Source organism: Anopheles darlingi, chromosome X, assembly GCF_943734745.1.
Source record: "Anopheles darlingi chromosome X, idAnoDarlMG_H_01, whole genome shotgun sequence".
In the NCBI taxonomy this organism is placed as follows: domain Eukaryota; kingdom Metazoa; phylum Arthropoda; class Insecta; order Diptera; family Culicidae; genus Anopheles; species Anopheles darlingi.
This window is the reverse complement of record NC_064873.1, coordinates 1,537,291-1,560,000: the sequence shown is the minus strand read 5'-3', so window position 1 is coordinate 1,560,000 and position 22,710 is coordinate 1,537,291. Positions and strand designations below refer to the sequence as shown.

The 22,710-nt window shown below is 56.3% G+C and overlaps 7 protein-coding genes across 9 annotated transcripts; 3 read left to right on the top strand and 4 right to left on the bottom strand.

The window, feature by feature from the left end:
* Positions 1–2,925: 2,925 nt before the first annotated feature.
* LOC125949994 (keratin, type I cytoskeletal 10-like) lies at positions 2,926–4,097 on the top strand. The gene has a single exon (XM_049677533.1). It carries the CDS (start codon positions 3,377–3,379, stop codon positions 3,755–3,757), a length of 381 nt encoding a protein of 126 aa, XP_049533490.1. The 5' UTR covers positions 2,926–3,376; the 3' UTR covers positions 3,758–4,097.
* Positions 4,098–4,381: 284 nt separating this feature from the next.
* LOC125949828 (uncharacterized) lies at positions 4,382–5,727 on the bottom strand. Its single transcript, XM_049677243.1, has 3 exons — positions 5,369–5,727; positions 5,024–5,196; positions 4,382–4,933 (listed from the first exon to the last, which is right to left on the bottom strand). Exons 1-3 carry the CDS (start codon positions 5,456–5,458, stop codon positions 4,489–4,491), a joined length of 708 nt encoding a protein of 235 aa, XP_049533200.1. The 5' UTR covers positions 5,459–5,727; the 3' UTR covers positions 4,382–4,488.
* Positions 5,728–6,157: 430 nt separating this feature from the next.
* LOC125949714 (N-acetyl-D-glucosamine kinase) lies at positions 6,158–10,871 on the top strand. 2 transcript variants are annotated; one of them, XM_049677035.1, is made up of 4 exons: positions 6,158–6,374; positions 7,203–7,605; positions 9,251–9,687; positions 9,776–10,871. In XM_049677035.1, exons 2-4 carry the CDS (start codon positions 7,583–7,585, stop codon positions 10,357–10,359), a joined length of 1,044 nt encoding a protein of 347 aa, XP_049532992.1. In that variant the 5' UTR covers positions 6,158–6,374; positions 7,203–7,582; the 3' UTR covers positions 10,360–10,871. The 2 variants fall into 2 exon arrangements, with proteins under 2 accessions (XP_049532992.1, XP_049532983.1); XM_049677026.1 differs by lacking the exon at positions 6,158–6,374 and adding an exon at positions 6,582–7,019.
* On the bottom strand, positions 10,872–12,446 carry LOC125949623 (serine protease HTRA2, mitochondrial). 2 transcript variants are annotated; one of them, XM_049676867.1, is made up of 3 exons: positions 12,392–12,436; positions 11,154–12,329; positions 10,872–11,071 (listed from the first exon to the last, which is right to left on the bottom strand). In XM_049676867.1, exons 2-3 carry the CDS (start codon positions 12,122–12,124, stop codon positions 10,903–10,905), a joined length of 1,140 nt encoding a protein of 379 aa, XP_049532824.1. In that variant the 5' UTR covers positions 12,125–12,329; positions 12,392–12,436; the 3' UTR covers positions 10,872–10,902. The 2 variants fall into 2 exon arrangements, with proteins under 2 accessions (XP_049532824.1, XP_049532815.1); XM_049676858.1 differs by having other exon boundaries at positions 11,154–12,446.
* A 79-nt stretch (positions 12,447–12,525) lies between these two features.
* On the top strand, positions 12,526–17,475 carry LOC125949262 (von Willebrand factor A domain-containing protein 8). Its single transcript, XM_049676154.1, has 3 exons — positions 12,526–12,995; positions 13,076–13,512; positions 13,587–17,475. The coding sequence occupies exons 1-3, from the start codon at positions 12,770–12,772 to the stop codon at positions 17,277–17,279; spliced, it is 4,356 nt and encodes a 1,451-aa protein (XP_049532111.1). The 5' UTR covers positions 12,526–12,769; the 3' UTR covers positions 17,280–17,475.
* Positions 17,455–21,015, bottom strand: LOC125949619 (solute carrier family 35 member E1 homolog). Its single transcript, XM_049676845.1, has 3 exons — positions 20,353–21,015; positions 19,588–19,922; positions 17,455–19,499 (listed from the first exon to the last, which is right to left on the bottom strand). Exons 1-3 carry the CDS (start codon positions 20,846–20,848, stop codon positions 18,909–18,911), a joined length of 1,422 nt encoding a protein of 473 aa, XP_049532802.1. The 5' UTR covers positions 20,849–21,015; the 3' UTR covers positions 17,455–18,908.
* A 250-nt stretch (positions 21,016–21,265) lies between these two features.
* LOC125949956 (vitamin K epoxide reductase complex subunit 1) lies at positions 21,266–22,364 on the bottom strand. The gene is made up of 2 exons (XM_049677469.1): positions 21,984–22,364; positions 21,266–21,852 (listed from the first exon to the last, which is right to left on the bottom strand). Exons 1-2 carry the CDS (start codon positions 22,181–22,183, stop codon positions 21,501–21,503), a joined length of 552 nt encoding a protein of 183 aa, XP_049533426.1. The 5' UTR covers positions 22,184–22,364; the 3' UTR covers positions 21,266–21,500.
* Between the last annotated feature and the right edge of the window lie 346 nt (positions 22,365–22,710).

The window sequence follows — 22,710 nt, the reverse complement described above, 5'->3', positions numbered from 1 at the left end:
TATTATGCGGTGGATTGTAATGTCCCATTCCGGTGAGCGTGCGTGGTTGGCTTAGAACACCGAACGCATCAGTATGCAGCCGGCATCCATCCTGCTCGAGCTGCTGAATGACGGCGCGCGTGTTTGTGTGAGGTGACAGATAGTGCATGGGCCCGGTGGGGCCACCGAGGGGATTTTCATTCTTTCGTACATTCCACCCCCCCCCCCCCCCGCCAAGCCCCCTTTCGCACTTCACAGGCGGCATGTGTCCCGTGGACGTTGTGTAATAGCCCGCCGGCGTCGTAAACCATAAACCTAGCGCGCCGCTTCGAGCCGAGCCTCACTCGAATTCCAAAAATTCTGGCTCGATATAATTGCTTTTCTGGAGTCGTTCGGTCGGTCGGTCGGTACAATGCGCATTGGCGCAATGCGCACTCTAAGCAGCCACTCCCGGGCACCGCTGCGCAGATTCTTGTCCGAGCCGTGACATCCAGTTGACATTTCGATGCACCATTATAATGCAATTCAGGTGGTGTCCCCAGGAGCGGAACGAGGTGCTATGGGTCGGACAAGATTAGCTATTAAAAAGGGCCCGCGTAGCGCGGGCAGCCGGCCCACTCGTTAGGCGGGCAGATCACTCAGGCGGGGTGTGGAGGAGAGCTTTAATAAATCACGTTTTGACTCGAGTTAACGGGCGCAGGCGCGCGCGCGCGCTCGCTCACAAGGTGGCCACTCACTTGCCAGCCAGCCCAGCAATGCCTATCTATATACAATATGCTGGCCTCCGAAACCTTCTGCGCGCGCGCGCGGCCCGCGAATTCTGGCTGCTGGCTGCGGCGTGCGACACACGACACGATAATGTGCAGGTTATATGGTTTTGGGGCCAAACGGTGGCCAGAGGAGCGTTTTATGGAGAGCAGTAATTACCAACCGGTTCCATAGTGCACGCCTCTCTCTCTTCTCTCTCTAACCGGCCATGCTTTCCCTCTCCTCCTCCTTCTCCTTCCGAAGGCAATTATTTCATGTTTTTCTTTCTCGTTTTTTTTTTTCTCATTGATGTTGTTAACTTTTTTTATTGGCGCTGTGCTCTTTGTGCACTTACTACACTACGCTTTTATGTTGAGCAAACCCCCCCCCCCCCAACCGCCTCCCACCCCCATCGCCCTTCTCCTCCCATAACACCATCCAAACCCACGTGGTGGGTGGCTTCTAAGTGGCTAAAGATATTTTTAGCCACCGAACTGGCTGGCTGGCTGTTGCAGCATAAGGTCTGGGCCGCCGCAGCATAACCGACGAGTGAAAGGTGCGCATATGGTGCACGTAAAGCCCACAATCACCCGCAAAAACGGCGCTGCGCTAATGGCGACGCAGCGCATGTGTTTTTGTTTTTCCTATTTTCTGAATGGCCGCGCGCATTGATTGCGGACCGCGCGGGCGCGTAAACAAACCTTCGGAAGCCTCGACATCAAAACCCGTGCGTGCCCGAGAACGAAGCGACCTTCGGCGAGACGTTCATCCTGGTTATCGCATCCGTTCCGCATCTCTTACACAGGGGTGGCTTTGATAAGGGGCGACCAACAAGCAACGGGAAGGAGGAGGTTCGATGGACTTTTCCAAAGTCAAATTCCGATTCCCCGATAATTCGACAGCTGACCGGAGGGAAGTGAGGGGAAGCGCACACTTCCGGGGTTGCGTGTTTTGCGCATTTCGTGTGCAGCTGGCGTGCAGCAGGTTCGACACAGCTCGATCGCTCTTGATCGCTCTAGCTGCCGATTTGCGCAACAGCAACATCTATGCAGGGAAGCAGAAGCAGAAGAAGAAGAAGAAGAAGCAGAAGGGCTCAGCTTCCGCGAAAGGGTGTGTTCACCGCATTCAAGGACAATTTCGGGGATCGCGACAGCAGACAGAAACCTGTTGCCTGCCATCAAGCGCCAGGGAGCCTGATGGACCTGATGTAGCGGGTTTTCGCACGCATAGCACGCGACACGTACCTTGACCACGACCTGTAGCTGCAGCAGCAGCAGCAGCAGCAGCATACTAGAGGGCACATACTCGTTACGTCTGAGTCATCACGATCACCGGAATCCCGTTTCGACCACCGCACAGTCCGCATTTGTGAAAGGCGCACGCCTAGGGCTTTTGGGTGGTGGCCCAGGTGTTGCCCTAACCCCAAAAGCCACCCCCCCCCTCCCCACCAGAAAGTTGCTAGTTGTTGGAGCGGTGCTTCGGTTTAAGGCGGAAATGCTGTGCAAACGCGAACTCGCCGGCGCAGCAGCTACATATCCGCATGCCGGACAGTTAAGCGGGGGAGGGTCCGAGTTCGTGTTGGGGCTGTAGACCCTGACGCTAGGCCCGAGGGGAACTACGGACAGCTCGATCAGTACACGATCGGTGCGCCTCTAGGGTTTGTGTCATTTTGGTCAACAAACATTGCGAACCTTCTCCTGCGTTTGTGCCCATGTGTACGCAGCAGATAAACCCGAAGAACCCCTTGCGTGAGTCACCTTGATCGCCGCTGGTGACCCTAACTGCGCTCGAGTGCCCCCGTCCGAAGTCAAGGTCACGGTTGACGTGCAGAGTTCATTCTGCTGCAGACCCGCCCAGCAGCCCGAGAGCAGCATAGAGGCTGCATCATAGTGAAGGATCTTACGCTCCGCGAGAGCACCAGTCGGTATACAACGCGCGCGTGTTCTCTCTCTCTCCCTGTTTCTCTCTGTCTCTCTCTCTATCTCTATCTATCGCTCTCCACCTCCAATGTTAGGTTGAAGATGCTCAGCGCAAACATAAGCACACAGTCAACCGCTACATGTTAGATGCACGGTGATCAAGAGCAAGTGCAAGAGCAAGAGAGAGAGGTAGAGAGAACAGGCGATCCCGCAGGACGATTGGCGAGCGCGGATACACGTGTGCGAACCAGTGATTCCTATAAAAGCCTGCAACCGGTACGGTACCACCGTTCAGAACCGTGTCTATGCTCCGCGTGATTAGGTATAGAGATCGAGGAGAGAGAAAGACGGTCCTCCATACCCCGAAGACTGTACACCGCGATCGCCGCGTGCCACCACCGATCAACAATTAGTCGCACCGGTTTGGCTGTGAAGTCGCCCAGCAGTAGCAGCAGCAGCAGTACTAGCACCGGCGCTCTAGTAACCGGCTTGCGCACCAATCGCGCATCAACCAATCAAAAAAGTGTGATCCCAGTGCCGTGCGTCAATTAGCAAGCAAGCAGCCAGCCCAGACACCTCCATTGTGGAGACCTAAAGCGAAGAGCACGTGGATAGCAGCAGCAGCAGCATACAGGTGCAACATACCACCACATTCACCACCATAAACGGGGCTAACGTGACAACGCAGGTGTCAAAGCAGATCCCCCTTTTGCCGGACGAAATTCCAAATCATGCATCACACACCAAGCACACTGGTGGCACTGCTGGTGGTGGCCGTGATTGGGCTGCTGGCGCTCACACGTACCACTGATGCTTCGCCCGTCCTGCTCGACAAGCTGTTCGGCTTTGCCGCCTACCAGCCCACCTACTCCGGTGGTGGTTACGGTGGTAACCAGTACTACGGTTACTACGGTGGAGGTGGTGGTGGTGGTGGTGGTAATGGCGGCAACAGTGGCAGTGGATTCGGTGGTACCCGGGCCACCAGCGCATCATCGCAAAAGCGGCAAGCGAAGGGGCGCGACTATAAGGACATCTGCCGGGTAGTGAACCCGGCCCCGTACGCCATGCCCGGCCGGGCACCGTATCCAGCGGCCCCCTTCTGTCCGTACTGAGCACGTCCGGCAGCACTCCAGCAGTTAGTATTAACAGATACAGAGCGTAGGCCTTAAGTGTACGTAATACGGTAGAAGCGTGAAGCGTAGAGTACGAATCGTGATGAAGCGACGAAGGTTATCAGCTGCAGCAGCAGCAGCAGGCAGTGGCAATTGGTGTTTAGCGGTGGCTCTAGCAGGGGCTCTAGATTGCCCAACGGTTGAACCTTGGGAGCCGTGTTAATGAGTTGCAGTGTTAACGAGAGCAATAAAGAAGGTTGACCGTTGCTGACCGTTGATTAGATCCGAGTTCGGAAACGTCATTTAATGTGTAAAATAAAAAAGTAAAAACACACACACACACACACATCCTGCTAGTACTTACGGTTTGCGAAACTATTGGCCACCAGCGGGTTGGCGGGTCCTCTAGCTGCTTGATTGATTGCCAGCCGATTGGTTGGTTGGTGGGATGCTGTCGGATGACTTTCGTAATCGATTCGACCGATCGAACACTGGGTACACTACCAGAAGGAGTGGGTTCCTCACCTCACCGGTCCACCAGGGGTCCAAAAATCACAGCCGTTCTATGTGATATATCCCTTCTATGTGATATAGATGTACAGAACCTGGGCAAGCGCTTCTCACTGCATTATATGATACTTATAATTATGCTCCGAGCTTAACAAGAATGGTCAACCGCCTCAAAGGGAATAGGGTAGGGGAACAGGGTGATGATTGCACACATGTGATCATCAGAACAACCGACGCCAGAGCACGAACATGACGGTGGCGAAGAAGAACATCACGCCGAAGACGGTGACCGCGAAATCGGTTGCGTCCCGTCGGCCGTACTTCTCCAGCAGCATCTTGGAATTGCTTATCGAGCCGGACGTGCTGTGGAGCTCGTTTTGTGTCGATTCCACTACGCTACTGCTGCTCATGAGCGATTCCAGGTTGGCGGCCGACCGTTGCGTGGTGTCGTGCAGCTGCTGTGTAATCGAAAGCATCCGCTCCGTGACGTTCTCTTGCTGCAGCCGGTGCGTGGCGGTACGTATCATCGTCGTGGCGCGGTGGCCCTTGCCCGAGCGCTGCCGCATCTCGCTCGCATTCGGGCTCAGCTGGAACAGCTCCTCCTTGTTCGCCTTCTCGATCTCGAGCATCGTGCTGATGTTTGCCTTCCGGAACTGCTGCAGTGTGCTGTGCGTGCGGTGTGAGTCAAAGAAGAGAAACGTCTGACAAAGAAATAGCAAGGAGAGTGGCGGGGAAAAGAAACGAGATTCAACTCACTCGGCATAATGCTTCCGCTGGCCCTCCACCTCATTGTACAGCGCTTCATCGCCTAGATCCCGTGCCATTATATCTAGCCGCTCGATGCCCCTACGCAAGTTGCCCAGCTTCTCCCGTCCCGCCTCATTCAGCACATTCAGCTCCTCCAACGAACCGCGGAACGCTAACGTTTCCTAGAAACAAGGTGTGAAAACCGTGGTCAAACATCAGCACTGAAATCCACGTCATTGGCAAAAAGGTATGCAACCGGGTCTCTTAAACATTTAAAGATCCGGTTGCATACATTTTGTCAATGGTGCAGTAGCGCTCGCACCAGTCCGCCTCTCTCTCTCTCTTTGGGCGTACCTGTATGATGGCTTTGGCTTGCAGGGTATTGTCCGCGAGCTCCTGCCGGATGGAGGCGATCGTGTAGACGGGCCGGTTGAACGACGCCATGACTGGCAGATCACACCCAGGCAGGCAGACAGGCAGGCAGGATGCAGCGGCACACGCAAGCAGTATTGAATGATTAAACACAGACCCAGTTGGACACGAACGTCTAGTCTCTTAACAATAAACTCCTAGAATACACACGGCTGCACTCTTGGGCAAGGTGTATTCAATATCCACGGCATGTCATGTAGAACAAGATATTCTTGCGACTTTTACAGCACACGAATCAAAACCCTGCGTACAACGATTGCTGAACTGAAACCAAAACAACGAAGAAGACACAGCTGTTTTTGGGATTGTACATAGTAGCTCAAGCCGTGTAGACGTGCCCATTCAGCGGCCGGTTACGCCCGTTTATGAGGCCCGCTTCGGGGCTCTAGCATGTTTTCTCCGAAATGTTCCAATGTTTTTTCCAAAGTTTATCGTGCCATTGTTGCTACATGCTACATGTAAGTTATTGCTTTTTACCCGGAAAATGGAACGAGTCCGACCGAAGAGCTCATAAACGCCTGAAGGTAGGTTACCGGTTGTGCACTCGTCTATAAAATTCGCTATTTTCACGAAGCAAAAGCAAAAGAAACTCGCATTTTGATTCCGTCTGGGCTTCCCTGATTGAATGAATAATGATGTCAGCCCACGCGGACGATAGATAAATGATTTCAAAAAAGTATGAACAGTGTAGCTGTATATTACATCAACAACATTGCGCCGCATCCTTGATACTCTTCCACACGCGCAGCCCCTGCGCGTGCCACGTTTCAAAGTCAAGGTCACGAGACTGCGTTTGTGTGTTTTTGTTGTCAGCTGTCGCAGTGTTGTTTGTATACAGGAGATTACATCCCGGAAGCAAGTCCTTCTGCTGCTGGTGCCGCTCGCGGTCTGGCACCAACCACCGTGGATATTGGAGATTGATCTGCATGTGAGTTGTTATCATTGGCACAAGTCTGTGCGTGTGTGTTCGCGACCACTAATGATTGGCGAACAGCTGAGCGAAGATGAAGATACTTCCCATGCTACCGATTCCAACGCGTGATACCCGTCGCTACACCAGCGAGCGAGCGCGCGTGCAGCCCCACCTCGACAATCATATTTCTCTTCCTCTGCCTGCGAAGTGAACGCGTGGCGCTTACAGCGCGAAGAACGGGTTTCCCTTTCCCCATCTCTTTCACTCTCGAATGGGCCCGGGTGTCGAGCGCGAACACTCCGACGCGCTACCCCCTTTCGTTGCGATCTTATTTGTTCCAGCCACCTGCGCCTTCCACCCGACCCGCCAAGCCGGGCTCCTATTATTGTGGTTTAGCAAGTTCGCCATCATCATCAGCATCATCATCAACATCATCATCGTCACCAATCGCGCGCGCTAAGCTCGCGGACCCCGTCGGCCGCCCTCGGTGCGAACAGCGCGTGTTGAGTGGTGGTCGTCTAGTCCCCGTCGGCATTTTCCGGTCGCCATTCCGTTACTGTTGCTCCGTGCATTCGGACCGCAAAGTGGTGCCTCTGCTGCTGTTTCTCCGGTCGCCGGTAGTAGGTGTTCTTACCGGACAGAGGATAGAGAGTGTGCGAGGTGGGTGGTGCCAGTAGTGTGCAATATCGGGCTGCTGCTGTCGGGAATTCTCGTCGTTCATCAAATCAGTCTACCTCCCCCCCCCTCAGCCCCGGGGGGGCCTGGTCAGTCCTGGCTAGTCAATTGAGCTGATCTTGTTTTTTCTCTCTCCCTCTCTCTCCTTTTCTCTGTTCCCCGAATCAGGTTTTTTGGTGGCCTTTTAGGGGAAGGGGGTGGCGTGTAGCCCAAGTGACGGCCTCTAGGTGACGACGAATTCCGAGCTCGCTCGCTTGCAAAGTCGCTCGCGGTGGCTGCGCGGCGGTGACGAAAGAGAAAGCGCTCTAGAAGGAGAACGGGCAACGGGCCACACAGCTCACACCCAAAAGCACGTAGCACATACCACACAAGCATTCATTGTAGCAGCAAACAGCAACAAACAACAAAAAAAAGGGAAAGTCGTCCAAAGTCGTCGCCGACTACACGGAGCCTGCCACGGAGGTGGCTGATCGGTGGTTCCAGCGCAGCAACAGCGAACAGCAGCGGATCAAATAGCGGACCAAATCCGACGACGCACCTCACCGAACATGTACATCGGTGGTGTGGAAGGGTAAGCATCCAGCAATGCGCCTCTGCCTCTGTCATGTCGCTGCTTGCTTTTCTTCTTATTCTACTTGAGGCCCCTTCTTCTGGTGGCTTCTGGTAAACGGACCCGGACGGAGAAAACGCGGAAATCCTGCTGAGGCCGATGCCTTCGCAACAATCAACCCCCCACACACAGAGCGGCCGCCCACATGAGTGGTGCGCAGCCAAATTGGCGGGCTAGAGCGGGTCGCGTTGTGTAACGTGCACGTCTGCACTTTTCCGCTTGATCGCGGTGGTACACTCACCCACACCCACAGCTCACCAATTCCACCCCATCCATCAAACCACACCACACCGTCCACTGCCGAAAAGTGCTTTCGTAAGCGCATCCCGGGCGACGAATAGGGGGAAAGTGCCAGAGAGAGAGAGAGAGAGATGCAGCGTGGAAAATTGGAAACATGGAAAAGTTGGCAAATGGAAACGAGCATCGTGATGGTGTGATTGCATCACGCACGCGCACGGTCGCTACAGTAACCACCGGAATGACCGGTGCTCCTGCTCCGTGCGCCTGCCCTGCGTGGCCCTGCCCTGCCTGCCCTGTAACCCTTTTTTCCGTGGCCCAGCCCGAGACAAAGCAATCCCCGACACCAATATGCGCGCTATGCCAAGGGCCAACGATTAGCAGCAGCAGCAGCAGCAGCAACAGCAACGATCCTATTTCACTGTCAAGTGCACATCTTCGATCTGATAACCCGGCCCGGCGAGAGAGAAGGAGCGTCACTGTCGCTAGTCACTCGACAATGGATGGCGCACTCGGGCCGGCCCCGGGGAAAGATAAGCCCGCCTAACGGCCTAACACCGCGGGCCGCTGTGCCGCCCGCTAATGGCTCGTTAAATCATCCCATCGCCGATAGCATCGATCGATGTGTGTGTGTGCGGTACCCGTTGGCGCGAAATGCCATTTATCAGGGCACGGTGCAGAGCAGGTGCACGGTTGGCACGGGATGGACAAGGAAGGAAGTGGGACCACACGTCCGTGTGATGATGGACAGCAAGCGCCCCTAGGTTCTGCTGTGAATAATTGATTTTCCACCTTTTTCCACCATCTCGATCGTAGCTATTCGATGGACGGCGACGCCGAGAAGGCCGCGAGAAGCCGAGAGACCGTGTGAGCGTGTTTTGGTGTTCCAGCTGGACATTTCCTTGGACTTATGTTTTTTTTTTCAAACAACCGTGGTTGGATCGGTTGGGGACTATCGGGGGGTTAACCATGAACGGTTTTCGCAGGCCACGGTTTTGCGCTTATCACGCACACTCTCTCTCGCTCTCTATCTCTCTCTCATACACGTGTACACGTGCATCTATATGGTGCAGTGTGTCAGCAGTGTCGTCTTCACTGCCGAGGACGAGGCATGTCAATGCTTATCAGCTGGTTAATGGTCGGGTATCGCGCATATTGCGACGATCAAGTGGACGGATTGATTGACGGGGGAGTCCCCGCCGAGGGTGCAGCTTATCTTTTTCATTAAATACGCGTAATCCATGCGGTCGATCGATCGATCGGTGGGCAGGATGCAAATCTATCCTTCTATCTTCTCCTCCTCGGTAAATTAATCATTAATTGACTTTCACTGATAGCCCTCCCCCCGTTCTCTTGGTAACGTTTTCAGCGGCGCTACGCACTCGACGCTGGTCATCTGTGATGCGTCGGGTGCGGTTGTTGGGCGGGCGAAGGGCCCGAGCACGAACCATTGGGCGGTCGGTATAGCTGGTGTCGCCGAGCGCATTGCGGCGATGGTACGGACCGCGAAGCAGGAGGCACAGCTACCGGACGACCAGCAGCTAACCGCGATCGGGCTCTGTCTGAGCGGGGCCGAAGCGGACGATACGAACCGGGAGCTGGAGGAGTACCTGCGAACGCACTATCCGACGGTGGCCGAACGGTACGTCGTGTGCAGTGACACGATCGGCAGCATCCAGGCGGTGTCACGGTTCGGCGGAATGGTCATCATCGCTGGCACCGGTTCCAACACGCTGCTGCGCAACCCGGACGGTAGCACGCACGGTTGCGGTGGCTGGGGACACATGATCGGTGACGAGGGTGGTGGTAGGTAGTCTGTCGCCGGGAGGGGGACGAACTACCGTTTCCTCGTTTTGTACATCAACCTTTCTCGCTTTCCCGCTTTCCCTTACAGCTTGGTGGATCTCTCGCAACGCGATCAAGACGGTGTTTGACCATCTGGATAACCTGCTGCCGAGCAGGCTGGCGATCGATCGCGTGTGGGAGCTGATCCAGGAGCACTTTGGCGTGCGAACGCAGCACGATCTGCTCGACCATTGCTATGGACGGTTCTGCAAGACGACCTACGCCGGCCTGTGTGCCAAGCTGGCACGCTGCGCCATCGAGGAGACCAATCCACTCTGCCGAGCCCTGTTCGAGGATGCGGGCCGGCTACTGGCCCGCTCGGTGTGCGCTCTTCAGCAGCGCATCTCGCCCGAACTGCTCGATCACGGTGGCGAGCTCGGTGTTGCGTGCGTCGGTTCGGTCTGGTTAAGCTGGGAGCTGCTGCGGCCCGGGTTCGTGCGCGAGCTGCACGACCGACGCTTCCCGTACGATCTGCGGCTGCTACGCCTGAAGACAACGATGGCGCTCGGTGCCGCCTACCTGGCGGCCGACACGTACGAGCTACCGCTACCGCGCAACTACAGCGACAACTACGACGTGTTCTACACGCACCGGGTGTTAGCCGGTACCAACGGTGCCAATGGCAGCAAGTAGAGCCGCAACTGCTTGGGAGATGGAGCGAGCGAGCGTTCGCGATGAGATATGAAATTGGCTATGATTTGACACGTTCTTCCCATCCGGTTCTATTCTTTTCGGTTTCCTTAGAGATCCTATTGGTTGATCTGCCGTTGTACCAGCACCATTGACCAATTGGTGGTCAATGATTGATGGCGATGGGCCGCCGCTGTTGAACCGTCGCCGAGAGCTTGTGTTCTGTTTTGTTTTTTTGTTTTTTGTCATAAAGTGAAAGTGAGGGAAAGAGAAAGATTAGACGTAGCTAGGCTAGAATATGTAACGGTTAGTTAGCGCAGAATCGCAGGAGATAGCAGAGGAGACGCGTCTTTGCTGCGGCCCCAAACCATTCCTACGGGTTTGCCGGTGTTCGACGCACGAAGCGCACGCACGTGATTGAATGAAGAGGCAGTATTTGAATTGAACGAAGTGGCAGTAGCTGCTTGTTTTTAATGCAGATGAAATCAACAAAATAAATACGACGTCCAGGTATATATAGTCCGGCCTCTCATTCTCATTCTCCCTTCACCGCTGCGACACCGGTAGCACCTTCACGGTAAGCGTCTGGCCATCGCGAAACACCGAAATGGTCAGCAGCGGCAGTTGCTGGGCGAGAATGTCGTACACGTCGTTCGAGGATTTGATTTCCTTGCCGTTGATGTGCGTGATGACGTCCCCCGGCGAGATACCGCCACTACGGAAGAGGAAAGATGGGGAAAGTGGATTTTGATGGACATCTGCGAGTAATACGAGGTGGTACCGGGAGGTAAACTTACGCATGTGCCGGCGAGCCACGGATCACCTTCCACACCAGAATGCCGCTGCGCACGTTAGCAGGGAAAGTAGGGCTGCGGCGCTGCAGCTCACCGATAATGTCCGGTGTCAGGGTGAGCATTGTGATGCCGAGATACTGCTTCGATCGTCCCTTTGCACCATCCGACCCGAACACACCCGTCCGGCCCGCTCTCTCGCCACCGGATTCAGCGATCCGCTTCAGGAACTCCTTGGCATGGTCGATCGGAATGGCGAAGCTGATGCCAGCCGTCACCTTCATGCTGTTGATGCCGATCGCCTCGCCATCGAGGTTGACGAGCGGCCCTCCCGAGTTACCGAACGTGATGGCGGCGTCCGTCTGGATGTAGTTGATGTCACGGCCCCGCAACCCAATCTCCTCGGAGGCCCGGTGCGTTGAGCTGACGACACCGGCCGTCACGGTGTTGCTCAGGGCTAGGGGACTCCCGAGCGCGATCACAAACTCGCCAACACGCAGATCGCCCGAACAGCCCATCCGGAGCGTTGGCAGCCCGCTGCACTGGATACGCACGGTCGCCAGATCCGACCGCTGGTCGACGTGCTCGACCACACCCGGAAAGGTGCGACCATCCTGCAGCCGCACCGTCACGACCGTGTACGGTTGGCTCACCACGACGTGTGCATTCGTCAGTATCAGCCCGTCCGGCTCGATGATGAAACCGGACCCGTTCGACACGGTCAGTGGCTCGCGGGTATAGTAGTCGACGCGCTGCGTGTCCTTGATTTCGATGTACACGACAGCCGGTGCCGATACCTCGACAGCATCCGCGATAAAGTTCAGCTCCTGTCGGCGTCTACTCGGTGGTTTGGCCGTATCGGTGCTATCGGTACTCTCACGCGTCAGCCCGATGGCCGAAACGGTTGGCAGACTGAAGAGTGCGCAATCCGTGGATCGTTCGCGAACCGTGCGATGGTAGGTAAGGTACGAGAGCATCCCCAGTATCGCGCCGGACACTGTGGCGATACTTCTCGCTGCGCTCCACCGGTTTTCGTCATCTCCCTCCTGCTTAGACCGGTGCTCCCAGCTGCTCTGCTGTCGGTATCCACCGTGGCTGGAGTGCTGCTGCTGCTGTTGCTGCGTGGCACCGTGCAGACTGATCGTACGCTGCGGATGGTAGCTGCCTCGCAAAAACAGGCAACTGGCACGGGTTCGGGCTCGTGAGAGAAGCATGCCTGTGCGCGCGATCATTAAAAAACCAACCTGGATAAGAGTGTGTGCCAGCCAGGCAATCCGCAACCCTCCTCGTACGCAATGTTTTCGTTGTTGTTTTTTTTTTTTGGTGCGTCTTTTTAATCTTGTTGCCTGTTTACATTCGAAATGTCATCCACACACAGTGTGTGGATGACAGATCGAGCGCCAACAACACCGCAACGAACCGCAATCGTCACGAGCACGGAGCAACGGCAACCTCCACATAGATACAGGAGTGGGCGCACGCTCGTAATGAGTACGCAGTTAGTAGCAGCAATCAACGGACAACGGACTTTGGACCCTTCTTCCTTCAACCCGTAAGCTGGCTCGCACGCTGTTAGGCAAGCAGTAGACGACCAGGAGCTTTTGTTTTTCGAGCGCAACGATATGCAGCGCAACGTGCAAACCGTCCGCCGGATCAACGTGCTCAAGCGTATCCTGGCACACCAGCACCAACCCTCCGCTACCGGGAGCGATTCGACAGTGTGGTGGAGCGTTCGTCGTGCCGCATCCAGCAGCACTACAAACGATGGAGCTACCATCGAGATCGGCGACGTAACGATGGAGGTAGAAGCGCCCCGTCATCCGGAACTGGTACCAACGGGGTACTACGGTAAGTGTGGCCTCACTCCTTGGAGCGGCTTCAAAAACATAAACCCGGTTTTTTTTCCCCTTTTATCCCCACCGCTAAAGGGCCCGATGGTGCCGAGAGTCACGAGGCTCAACAGCACCTGTCACAAACCCGGCTACACCATCTGCGTTGGATGCTGCAGAAAGATAAGCTCGGTCAGGATATGATGCTGCTGGGGCGGCCCGGTCGGCTGCGGCGCCATCTCGTGATGCAGTACGCCGAGCTGACGCGGCGCGAGGTCGAGTACGTGCTGCTGAACCGTGACACGACCGAGAGCGATCTGAAGCAGCGGCGCGAAATCCGGGACGGGACAGCGACCTACCACAACCAGGGTGCGGTCCGGGCAGCAACCGAGGGCCGCCTGCTCGTGATCGAGGGCGTGGAGAAGGCGGAGCGGAACGTGCTGCCAATCCTGAACAATCTGCTGGAGAACCGCGAGATGCACCTCGAGGATGGTCGGTTTCTCATCTCGGCCAAGAACTACGACTCGCTGCGACAGGTACGATATGGGAAGGGGGAAAGAGAAGATTCACACTTTCTCACACATACGCTTTGCACCGTCTTTATCACCAGCGCTATGATCGGGAGCAGCTAGACCGGTGGGGGCTGGTACGCGTATCGGAGGAATTTCGGGTGGTGGCCCTCGGTCTGCCGGTGCCTCGGTATCGCGGGGCACCACTAGATCCACCGCTCCGTTCCCGCTTTCAAGCCCGGGACGTACCGGATCTACCGTACGTGGAGGTGTTGCTCGAAGTGAAGGAACTGGCCGGTGGAGTTGCTCCACCCGACGTGCTCACGCGCCTCGTTTCGTTCGCTTATGCCGTTCAATCGGCCACGTCCGGTGCCTTGCCCGACTTCCCGATCGACAATCTTCGTTACGCTGGGCTGCTCCTGCGCAACAATAGTTCGCTGACGGTGCACGAGTTGCTCGAACGGCTCTACCCCTACCGCGTGTTTCTCGAGAAGGAAGGTATCGGACTGGTCGCCAGCTTGCTCGACTCACTCAAGATACCCGGTGGTCCATCCAAGGACGGGACGCAGGGGGAGAACGTGGGGTCTCGGGTACTACCCGCACTGACGGTTGCCTCCGTCGAACCAGCGGCCAACGATCCGGCAGGTTTGCTACAGGTTTCACTTAAACCACACACCGGTGGCATTCCAGTTACGTTGCAGGTGGCGCGTGGTACCGCTGCACCAGTCCGCACCACCGGTGCACCGCTAGATCCGCGTGATCGCTACGTCCCGACCGCCTATCAGGCCGGTCTGCTAGCCGACCTACTGCAGACGATCGCGGTCGGTGACGTGTGTCTGGTGGGACCGCGTGGTTGCGGTAAATCGGTGCTTGCCCAGCAGCTGTGCCTAGCACTCGACCGTCAGCAGACGGAAACGATGGTCCTATACCAGGATATGACGGCCCGGGATTTGCTGCAGAAGCGCACGACGCGACCGAACGGGGACACGGTGTGGCAGGACTCACCACTGCTCGCGGCTGCCCTGGCTGGTCACGCTGTCATCCTCGATGGCATTCACCGGCTGCACCACAGTACGCTCGCCATCCTGCACCGGTTGGTGCACGATCGCGAAATGCAGCTGTACGATGGGCGCCGGTTGCTGCACCACGAGCGCTACGATCGAATGCTGGCAACCGAGAACCGTGGCACGTTAGATACGACAGGGCTACTGCGCATCCATCCCGGTTTCCGTATAATAGCGCTAGCCGAACCAAATGGCCGCCGTGAGGTCCAGGGTGGTCACGGTGGTACGGCGACCAACTGGATCGCCCCCGAAACGCTCAACCTGTTTCTGTTCCACGAGGTGCGCGGGTTGAGCGAACGGGAGGAACGTACACTGCTGGACACCCTGCACGGTCCGCTCGACGGTACGATGGAGCAGATCGTGAACCTAGCGCACCGGTTGCGCTCCTCAGCTGATCCCGTGATGCGCACCCTCTCGGCCAACCTGTCCACGCGCCAGCTGCTCCGTATTGCCCGCCGGTTGCGTCAGTACGGTGAGCGAGCGGCCCAACGGAACGCTGCCGACATCGTGCACGCCACCTTCCTTAGCAAGTTCATGCCCAACCTAGCCCGCAACGTGCTCGATTCGGCGATGGAACGCACCGGCATACGACAGCCCGACCGGACCGCAACGGGAGAGCCGGACGGCACCGATTCGAAGGCACCGTTGGTCGAGTTACTGGAGGGTGGGACCATGCTCCGGCTCGGGCGTACGGTGGTGCCCCGGTACCAGACGGATGCCGTCAGCAAGGTGCCCGACATCGTGTTCTACGATGTACCGCAGCATCTGCGGCTGATGGAGCGCCTGCTGCAGGACTTTCTGCTCGGCGAGCATCTGCTGCTGGTGGGCAACCAGGGCGTGGGTAAGAACAAGATCGCCGACCGCTTGCTGCAGCTGATGAATCGGCCACGCGAGTACATCCAGCTGCACCGTGACACGACGGTGCAATCGCTGACGCAGCAGGCGACGGTACGGGATGGGCGCATCGAGTACGAGGACTCGCCGCTGGTGAAGGCGGTGCGGGCTGGCCACGTGCTGGTGGTCGACGAGGCTGACAAGGCACCGATTCACGTGACCTGCATCCTCAAGACGCTCGTCGAGAACGGTGAGATGCTGCTATCGGACGGTCGCCGGATCTGCCCACCATCTGCGGCCACCAGCGACGATGATCGGCTCATCCCAACGCATCCCGACTTCCGTCTGGTGGTGCTGGCCAATCGACCCGGCTTTCCCTTCCTCGGTAACGATTTCTTCTCGGCTCTCGGTGACCTGTTCTCCTGCCACGCCGTCGACAATCCGTCGCCCGACTCGGAGCTCTATCTGCTGCGCCAGTACGGACCGAGCGTTTCGCCGGCCCTCATCCGCCAGCTGGTCGATGCGTTTGCCGAGCTGCGTGATATGGCCGATGCCGGTACCCTGCACTATCCCTACTCGACCCGAGAGGTGGTGGCGATCGTGAAGCATCTCGAGCGGTTCCCGGACGACCCACTGGCCGAGCTGATCGGTAACGTGCTCGATCACGACCGGTACGCACCGGAAACGCTGGAGCAGGTCACGGCGGTACTGCTACGGCACGGACTACCGATCGGAGAGTACGCGGAGGGCTGTGAAGCGGTTGCTGCCCTGCGTCGCCAGCGAAAGCTGCAGCTGACCGTGCGTAGTCATAGCGGTAAGGGTGTGTCGGGACCGAAACATGGCAAGGTCGACCCGAACAATGATCCGCACGTCGGTGGCAATACGTGGGCGGGTGGAAGCGGGGGCCGCGATACGGCTGGACTCGGTGGAAAGGGTGGACCATACCGGCTTGACGGGGGCCACCCCGTTCACCAGCTGTCGGATGCGGAGAAAGATGCGGTACCGGAGTCGGTGAAGCAGGCAGCTCGCGAGATGAACCGGAAGGCGTTCGAGGAGAAACTGCGCGAGATTCAGATGAGCCCGTACGAGCACCAGGTGTACGAGCAGTACAGTGAGCCGGTCCGACGGCAGGTACAGCAGCTACGCATCACGCTGCAGGCGCTGCAGGCGCGAGCCCGCGAGCGCCAGTGGCAGAAACACCGAACAGCCGGCGAGCTTGACGACACCAAGCTGGTCGAGGGTATTACCGGCGAGCGGGCGATCTACAAGCAGCGGGCGGAGCAGGAACCGGAACCTGGCCAACCGCAGGAACGCCCGAAGCGCCTCAAGCTCGTCGTCGACGTGTCTGGTTCGATGTATCGCTTCAACGGGTACGATGGACGACTCGATCGGCAGCTGGAGGCGACCGCCATGGTGATGGAGGCGTTCGATGGGTTCGAGGCGAAGATCCGGTACGACATCGTCGGGCACAGTGGCGAAGCGGTCGTCATACCGTTCGTGAGCGACAAAAACCCACCGAAGGACGACAAGCGCCGGCTCGAGACGCTCAAGATGATGCACGCACACTCGCAGTTCTGCTGGAGCGGTGATCATACGCTGGCCGCCACCGAGCAGGCGGTCGACGAGATGGCTCGCGAGGACTGCGACGAAGCAATCGTGATCGTGCTGAGCGATGCGAACCTTGCGCGATATGGCATCTCGCCCCGGCGCCTCAACGACGCGCTCGGTCGTCAGCTGCCCAAGGTACGGGCGCACGTCGTCTTCATCGGTAGTTTGGGCGATGAGGCGCAGGTCGTCGCTAATGAGATGGCCGCCGATCGGGCTTTCGTCTGCATGAACCTTGACCAGCTGCCACAGATCATGCGGCAGATCTTCGCTTCTTCGCTGTTACACTAGCACACTGCTGCTGCTGCTGCTGCTGCCTCCCCCCATATGGCAGCTACTACTACCTCGAAACCTTCGTTCCATTCCTCCCTCTGCTAATCCTTGATTGTACATATACCTTCAGCCAATGTTTTAGACAATAAAGTGTGGCCAAGCCACCATATAGCAGGTGTCTCAACCGCGGATATCTCTGATAACATTTATTGATCGGGAGCTCCCTGTTTAACCAACCGTTGATCACATCCCTTCAGCTTATCTCACAGAGCCCAGCAAAGCACCGAACTACCGAGCGATTCCTACCTATACAAGGCTAGAGGTATAGGAGGACCCGTGACCGGTGGACCTTTGTAGACCCTTCACCGTGAGTCCGTAAACCAAGTACATAATCTTTTTTCTCGCTAATTTATAATCGGTAGCTCTTCTACGGCCCTTGGCTACTTTCGTTTACCTTCGATCTACCCCTTCCCAAGGATTATTAGATTGAGAGATTGAGGGGAGTGCATTCCTACATATTTACAGTTCTCAAATCGAGGGCGTTTGGGGCTCAGAAGCATCCCAGCACTGATGGTTCCCCCGGGATGTAAATTGCGCTTCGGGTGTGGTCATTTGCATTAAGAATTCTTGCACAAAAACAATGGACTCACCCCTCTCGTCGTTCGCGTTCGTTTTGTCTACAATAATACCTCTAACGCTGTTTCTAAACACAGCGAAAAATTTGCTACTTATCTTTCCTATCGATATTAAGAGCAGAATTTTCGCTGGATTTCAAAACGGCGTAAGCCTCATCCCGACGATGCCCGCCCCCCTTTCCAGGTCGCCCACAACTTTCTTCCTCGGTCGCCCGCTTGCTCTATTTACATTGTTTGTCGAAGGTCCATGTCTGCTGGCGATCCTGTCAGGTTCAGAGTACGCGAGTAAAACTTTGAGAGACGGCCAGAACATCCTAGCTTCTACGGCTTTTTTGTGATGGAGCGATTTGAGTGTGAGAAACGAAAAAGTAAGAAAAAAAAATCATAACCCGTAATAATATGTGCTACAAAACCCACAGGAAATCAAGCGTACTTAGGCAGGGAAAATACTGTTTCAAAAAGACCAGCCAGACAAGCAATTAAGGATTGTTGTTTTTTGTTAGGACGCAGCGGAAAGACAGGGACGGTGTCGGAAAAATACAATTTACGCTAAACTGCAAGAAATGATAAGTGCAACAGTAGGCGTTGTCTGATTCGTAATCGGGGTAATTAAATAATTAAATATTCCTAAGGGCCATTGTTGGGCCCAGATTGCTTGACATGTTCCACTTCAATCTCTCCTTCCGCCTGAGACGGGGAGGGCAGCCTTCTGCCTTTAGCTCTCTTCTCTGCTCTTACTATCTATACTCGGTTGCGGCCATTGCGGCTGATGCACATTTACTATTAAAAAAAAAAACGAGGGAAAAGCGACGGCAACCGCTTACCGTTTTCCCAGGGCATCCATCGGTCGGATCGATCTGTAGGCCAATGTCGATCACCAAACAGCCCATGCGAAGCCCATGTGTCCCTGTGTATCTGCTGAGCAATCCCGTACGACTAACGAACTAATGCTAACACGGAAGCGAAGGGAAAAGGCATCGTACGAACGAGCGGCGCTGCGCTGGTTGCCTCGCTAGACGAACAGTAGCCTCCCGTTGGCACTGTTGGCTGTGGTTGTACCGACGGCGTTGAGGCTGGTGGGATTGAATGTGGCCGGTAAACCGAGCGACGCAGCCGTTGCCGGCATCATGCCGTTGGTGCTGGTGGAGATGGTTGTCGTAGCAGTAGCTGCCGTCGTCGGTAGCAGCGTGGCACCGGTCGGGCCACCGAGGCCCCCTAAGAACGCCTCGTTCGCCGCCAGCAGCACATTCTGGGACGGTGCCATCGGGGGGCCCTTGCCGGTAGGTAGCGGTTGATAGCGCACCGTGTTGACCGAGGAGGCATACGGTAGCAGGGTTTGATGGCGACGGGCAAAGTACTTGGCCCGATTGTAGCACAGCACACCCAGCACTGCCACCATCATGCCGAACACATTCAGCCAGGTGACTGGATTGCCGAGCACAAACAGCGAGATGGCGATCACGAAGATACGCTTGCTCGCGCTCGCCACCGCATACGTGAGCGGTGTCACCAGCGACAGTACGCTGAATGCCAGGATGTTCTGCAACCAGTTGAGCACGCCGTCCGTGAACAGCAGAGCAATCACGCGGTAGTCTCCGGTTGTCTGCAAAGCGATTCAGAGCAGAGAGGTCAGATGAGTGGAGGCGAAGATCGAAGGAGGGTGGGGGCTGTGCGCTATCAGCGTTACGTACGATCGCCGGGTGCTTCATCACGTTCCACAGATCGACGTAGCACCAGATCGGCAGGAACATGAACAGGGCGAGCCGGCCAAGAATGTGCAGCAGCCGCAGGTGGTGCACGCCCGTCTCCTTCAGCACCTTCTTGGAGAAGATGTTCTGCAGCGAGAAGCCCATCGTGGCAACGAGCGCACTCAGCAGCCCGATCACATCGAAGGACAGCTCGGTCAGCGTGGCGATCCCGACACCGACGATGATCGGTACCAGCGACAGGTAGACGGCCTTCGTCTGCCGTTCCCGCATGATCAACCGCGACAGGATCACCGTAAACAGTGGCATTGTCGCCTTGACTACAAAGAGAGAGAAAGAGAGTGCGCGAAGGAGAGAGAGAGAGAGAAGTGGAGGGTGTAGGTTAATTTTGAGTATCGGTACAGCTGTGACAGATGTATGGCAACGTGTCGCACTGTTGCGTGCTGAATCGTTTCGGTTGTTTGTTGACCGCCCGTTGATCGAGCTATCGGTTGATTGTAGCGTTCGACATGCCTCGCTCGGTAACAGTCAGCTGCTGTTGTTAATGCGTAAAGTTCACCGTGGCGAGAGCGAGCATGCCACGGCAGCAGCAGCAGCAGCAGTTGTAGCAGCTGCCGAGGGATGTAACACTTTCACTTTCACGCTGTTTCATCATCACGGGGTTGCGCGTGTTGCGGTTTCTCGTTTCGCTTTTCGCGGCGCTTGCTGCTGGCTGATGGCATACGGATGAGGATTGTGGGGATGGCTTACCGGTGTGAGCGTAGGATACGGGCACCTTCCAGATCGAGATGTGCGAGGTGACGGAGGCGAGGAACTTGCCGAGGGCGAGCGGCACGATGAACTTCATGTAGTAGCGCCACGAGATGTCGACGTACTTGCGGACGCCCCACAAATTGAAGAACGGTCCACTGTACACGGTAATGCTGGTCAGCTGGATCATCGTGACCGTCATCGGGTACGGGAACACGTTCAGGATCATCTTGCCGATCACATTGTTGCTGCTGGACACCACGTACCACACCACGCACAGGAACACGACCGTGAGCGTCTGGCGGGTGGTGGTGTTGCTGCTGCTGCTGTGGCCTGTGCCGCCACCGCCCGGATTCGTGATGGTCCCTGTGGTTGGCCCACCGTTGGCTGTTGTTTCTACCGCGGAACCGAGCAAGGGTGTACGGCCACCACCACCCGTCGCACTGCTCAGCCCACTGACCAGCGACCCGATTGGGCGCTTGAGCAGTATCGCCATCGTCTCGCTCGTTGCGGTGGAGCAGCTGATGGGGCGAGGGAACGGGGGAAAACGGGAAAATGCGGCCTGTTCACAAACACCGGACTACGGCTACGGCGCCTTTTCCACGGGCGGCCTCGACACGGATCGTCCTCGTCCTCGTCGTTGTCGTCGTGGTCGTCGTTGTCGGCGGCTGCTGCTGGTGGTGACGTGTAGATCGACGGGCAATGCGAGGTAGAGTGAGAAGGCAACACGTTTGTGTGAGTGAGAGGCAAGTTTGTTGTTTTCTGCATGGGCAGGAATGAGACAGAACTGTCAAAACATGAGACAACATAACGAAAACATGTGAGAAGTGGAAATTTCAAATTTATGCCGCGAAATTATGCTCCATTATCGAGAGTCTACCAAGAACGATACTTATACGGCATTAGGTAGAGACAAACACCTTTTACACAGTGGTGTTTTTCCCCCTTTTATTTTGGGCTTTATTACAATAAGGCAACGAACGATTTCGATTTGCATGAAAAACGCGAATCAATCGCGTTTGCTTTAATTTGGCATCAACAACGGAGAACGAACAACGGGTGGGCAAACAACGGCAAAAAACCAAATGTGGCGGAACGAGCCGGAACTGGAACTAGGAACTAGGAACCTATAGCAGCGCTTCGGCGCTCTAGTCGCGCTTGCCGCTGGTGCGCGCCATCGCCCGCATCACCTGCTCCTCGCGCACGAGAAGCTGGATCTTCTGCAGCGCCAGTATCAGGCTGATCAGGTTGATGGCGTACGTGCTGACACACACCAGGCACAGGTCCTCGAGCACAAAGTACAGCAGGTAGGCGAGGTACAGCGACAGCCCGTTCGCCGCCAGGATCAGGTAACTGTTCAGCCGGGCAACACGCACATTATCGCTGAAGCTCAGCCCGGCCACCACGAAGTAGAAAAAGATGCCATAGAACCCGTTCGGTACGTTCAGTGGCGACGCCGGACCAAACACCTTGCCCATGATCCCAAAACCGCGACCATAGCTGCAACAGAGAGAGAAAGAAAGAAAGAAAGAGAGAAGGTTTACGTGAGAGATTAAGCAATCGATCCGGCGGGACGAAGGTCACCTAGGGAAGGGTAGATATTCCACCATATGGCCCCGCGCGTCGCCTACCTGGAGGTGAACACCTTGGTACAGCTGATCCGCTCGCTGATGTCGCACATCGCCCGGTAGCTGCGGTCCTGCTCGGCTCGCAGCTCCACGTATGACGTGTACAGCGATAACAGGAACCCGACCGCGCTCAGGCACACCAGCCCGACTGTGTAGGAACACTTGCTAGTGCTGCTGCTGCTGCTGCTGATGCTGCCCGCCATCCTGCTGCTTCCCTGGATTAACCGGAACCGGAATTAGGAGCAGACGACCAGTGCCCCAGGCGGTTTTTGCGGCGGCGTCTCTCGCTCTCCCTCTAGGTACGCACGCACGCACGCACGCGACGCGACGCGACGGATTGTGTCACGGTCAATAACAGACGGTGCCCACGTACACGCCACCGAATTCTCTCTCTCTCCCTCTCTTGCTATCTGTCTCTCCGTGATTGGAATCACGCTGCTGCTGCGCCTGATCCCATTATCGCCGCCACACTATGGGCGCTGTACCGCCGCTGGTGGACACTACCGAGGGCACTGCTTATAGGCGAGAGAACAGACAATTGAAACATACTTTGATGATTCAGCATCTTTAACACGGTTAACCGATACTACGAAATGTGCCCATAATGAATGATAACTTCGGCAAAACCAACAAATTAATGGTCCGAACGAAGGGTCCGATAGCAGGTGTTAGAAAACTGATCTGAAATTTACTGATCCCACTGCATCTTCGATGCAACTCGCATGAACTT

Coding starts and splice junctions, on each gene's coding strand:
- LOC125949262 (XM_049676154.1), top strand. CDS start 12,770: ATGCAGCGCAACGTGCAAACCGTCCGCCGGATCAACGTGCTCAAGCGT. Junction 12,996..13,075: donor GGTACCAACGGGGTACTACG/GTAAGTGTGGCC, acceptor CCACCGCTAAAG/GGCCCGATGGTGCCGAGAGT. Junction 13,513..13,586: donor ACTACGACTCGCTGCGACAG/GTACGATATGGG, acceptor CTTTATCACCAG/CGCTATGATCGGGAGCAGCT.
- LOC125949994 (XM_049677533.1), top strand. CDS start 3,377: ATGCATCACACACCAAGCACACTGGTGGCACTGCTGGTGGTGGCCGTG.
- LOC125949619 (XM_049676845.1), bottom strand. CDS start 20,848: ATGGCGATACTGCTCAAGCGCCCAATCGGGTCGCTGGTCAGTGGGCTG. Junction 19,923..20,352: donor CGTATCCTACGCTCACACCG/GTAAGCCATCCC, acceptor CTCTCTTTGTAG/TCAAGGCGACAATGCCACTG. Junction 19,500..19,587: donor TGATGAAGCACCCGGCGATC/GTACGTAACGCT, acceptor ATCGCTTTGCAG/ACAACCGGAGACTACCGCGT.
- LOC125949714 (XM_049677035.1), top strand. CDS start 7,583: ATGTACATCGGTGGTGTGGAAGG. Junction 7,606..9,250: donor TACATCGGTGGTGTGGAAGG/GTAAGCATCCAG, acceptor TAACGTTTTCAG/CGGCGCTACGCACTCGACGC. Junction 9,688..9,775: donor GATCGGTGACGAGGGTGGTG/GTAGGTAGTCTG, acceptor TTTCCCTTACAG/CTTGGTGGATCTCTCGCAAC.
- LOC125949623 (XM_049676858.1), bottom strand. CDS start 12,379: ATGATCGCGCGCACAGGCATGCTTCTCTCACGAGCCCGAACCCGTGCC. Junction 11,072..11,153: donor CGTGGCTCGCCGGCACATGC/GTAAGTTTACCT, acceptor CCTCTTCCGTAG/TGGCGGTATCTCGCCGGGGG.
- LOC125949828 (XM_049677243.1), bottom strand. CDS start 5,458: ATGGCGTCGTTCAACCGGCCCGTCTACACGATCGCCTCCATCCGGCAG. Junction 5,197..5,368: donor AAGCCAAAGCCATCATACAG/GTACGCCCAAAG, acceptor CCTTGTTTCTAG/GAAACGTTAGCGTTCCGCGG. Junction 4,934..5,023: donor CAGCGGAAGCATTATGCCGA/GTGAGTTGAATC, acceptor CCGCACGCACAG/CACACTGCAGCAGTTCCGGA.
- LOC125949956 (XM_049677469.1), bottom strand. CDS start 22,183: ATGGCGGGCAGCATCAGCAGCAGCAGCAGCAGCACTAGCAAGTGTTCC. Junction 21,853..21,983: donor ACCAAGGTGTTCACCTCCAG/GTAGGCGACGCG, acceptor TCTCTGTTGCAG/CTATGGTCGCGGTTTTGGGA.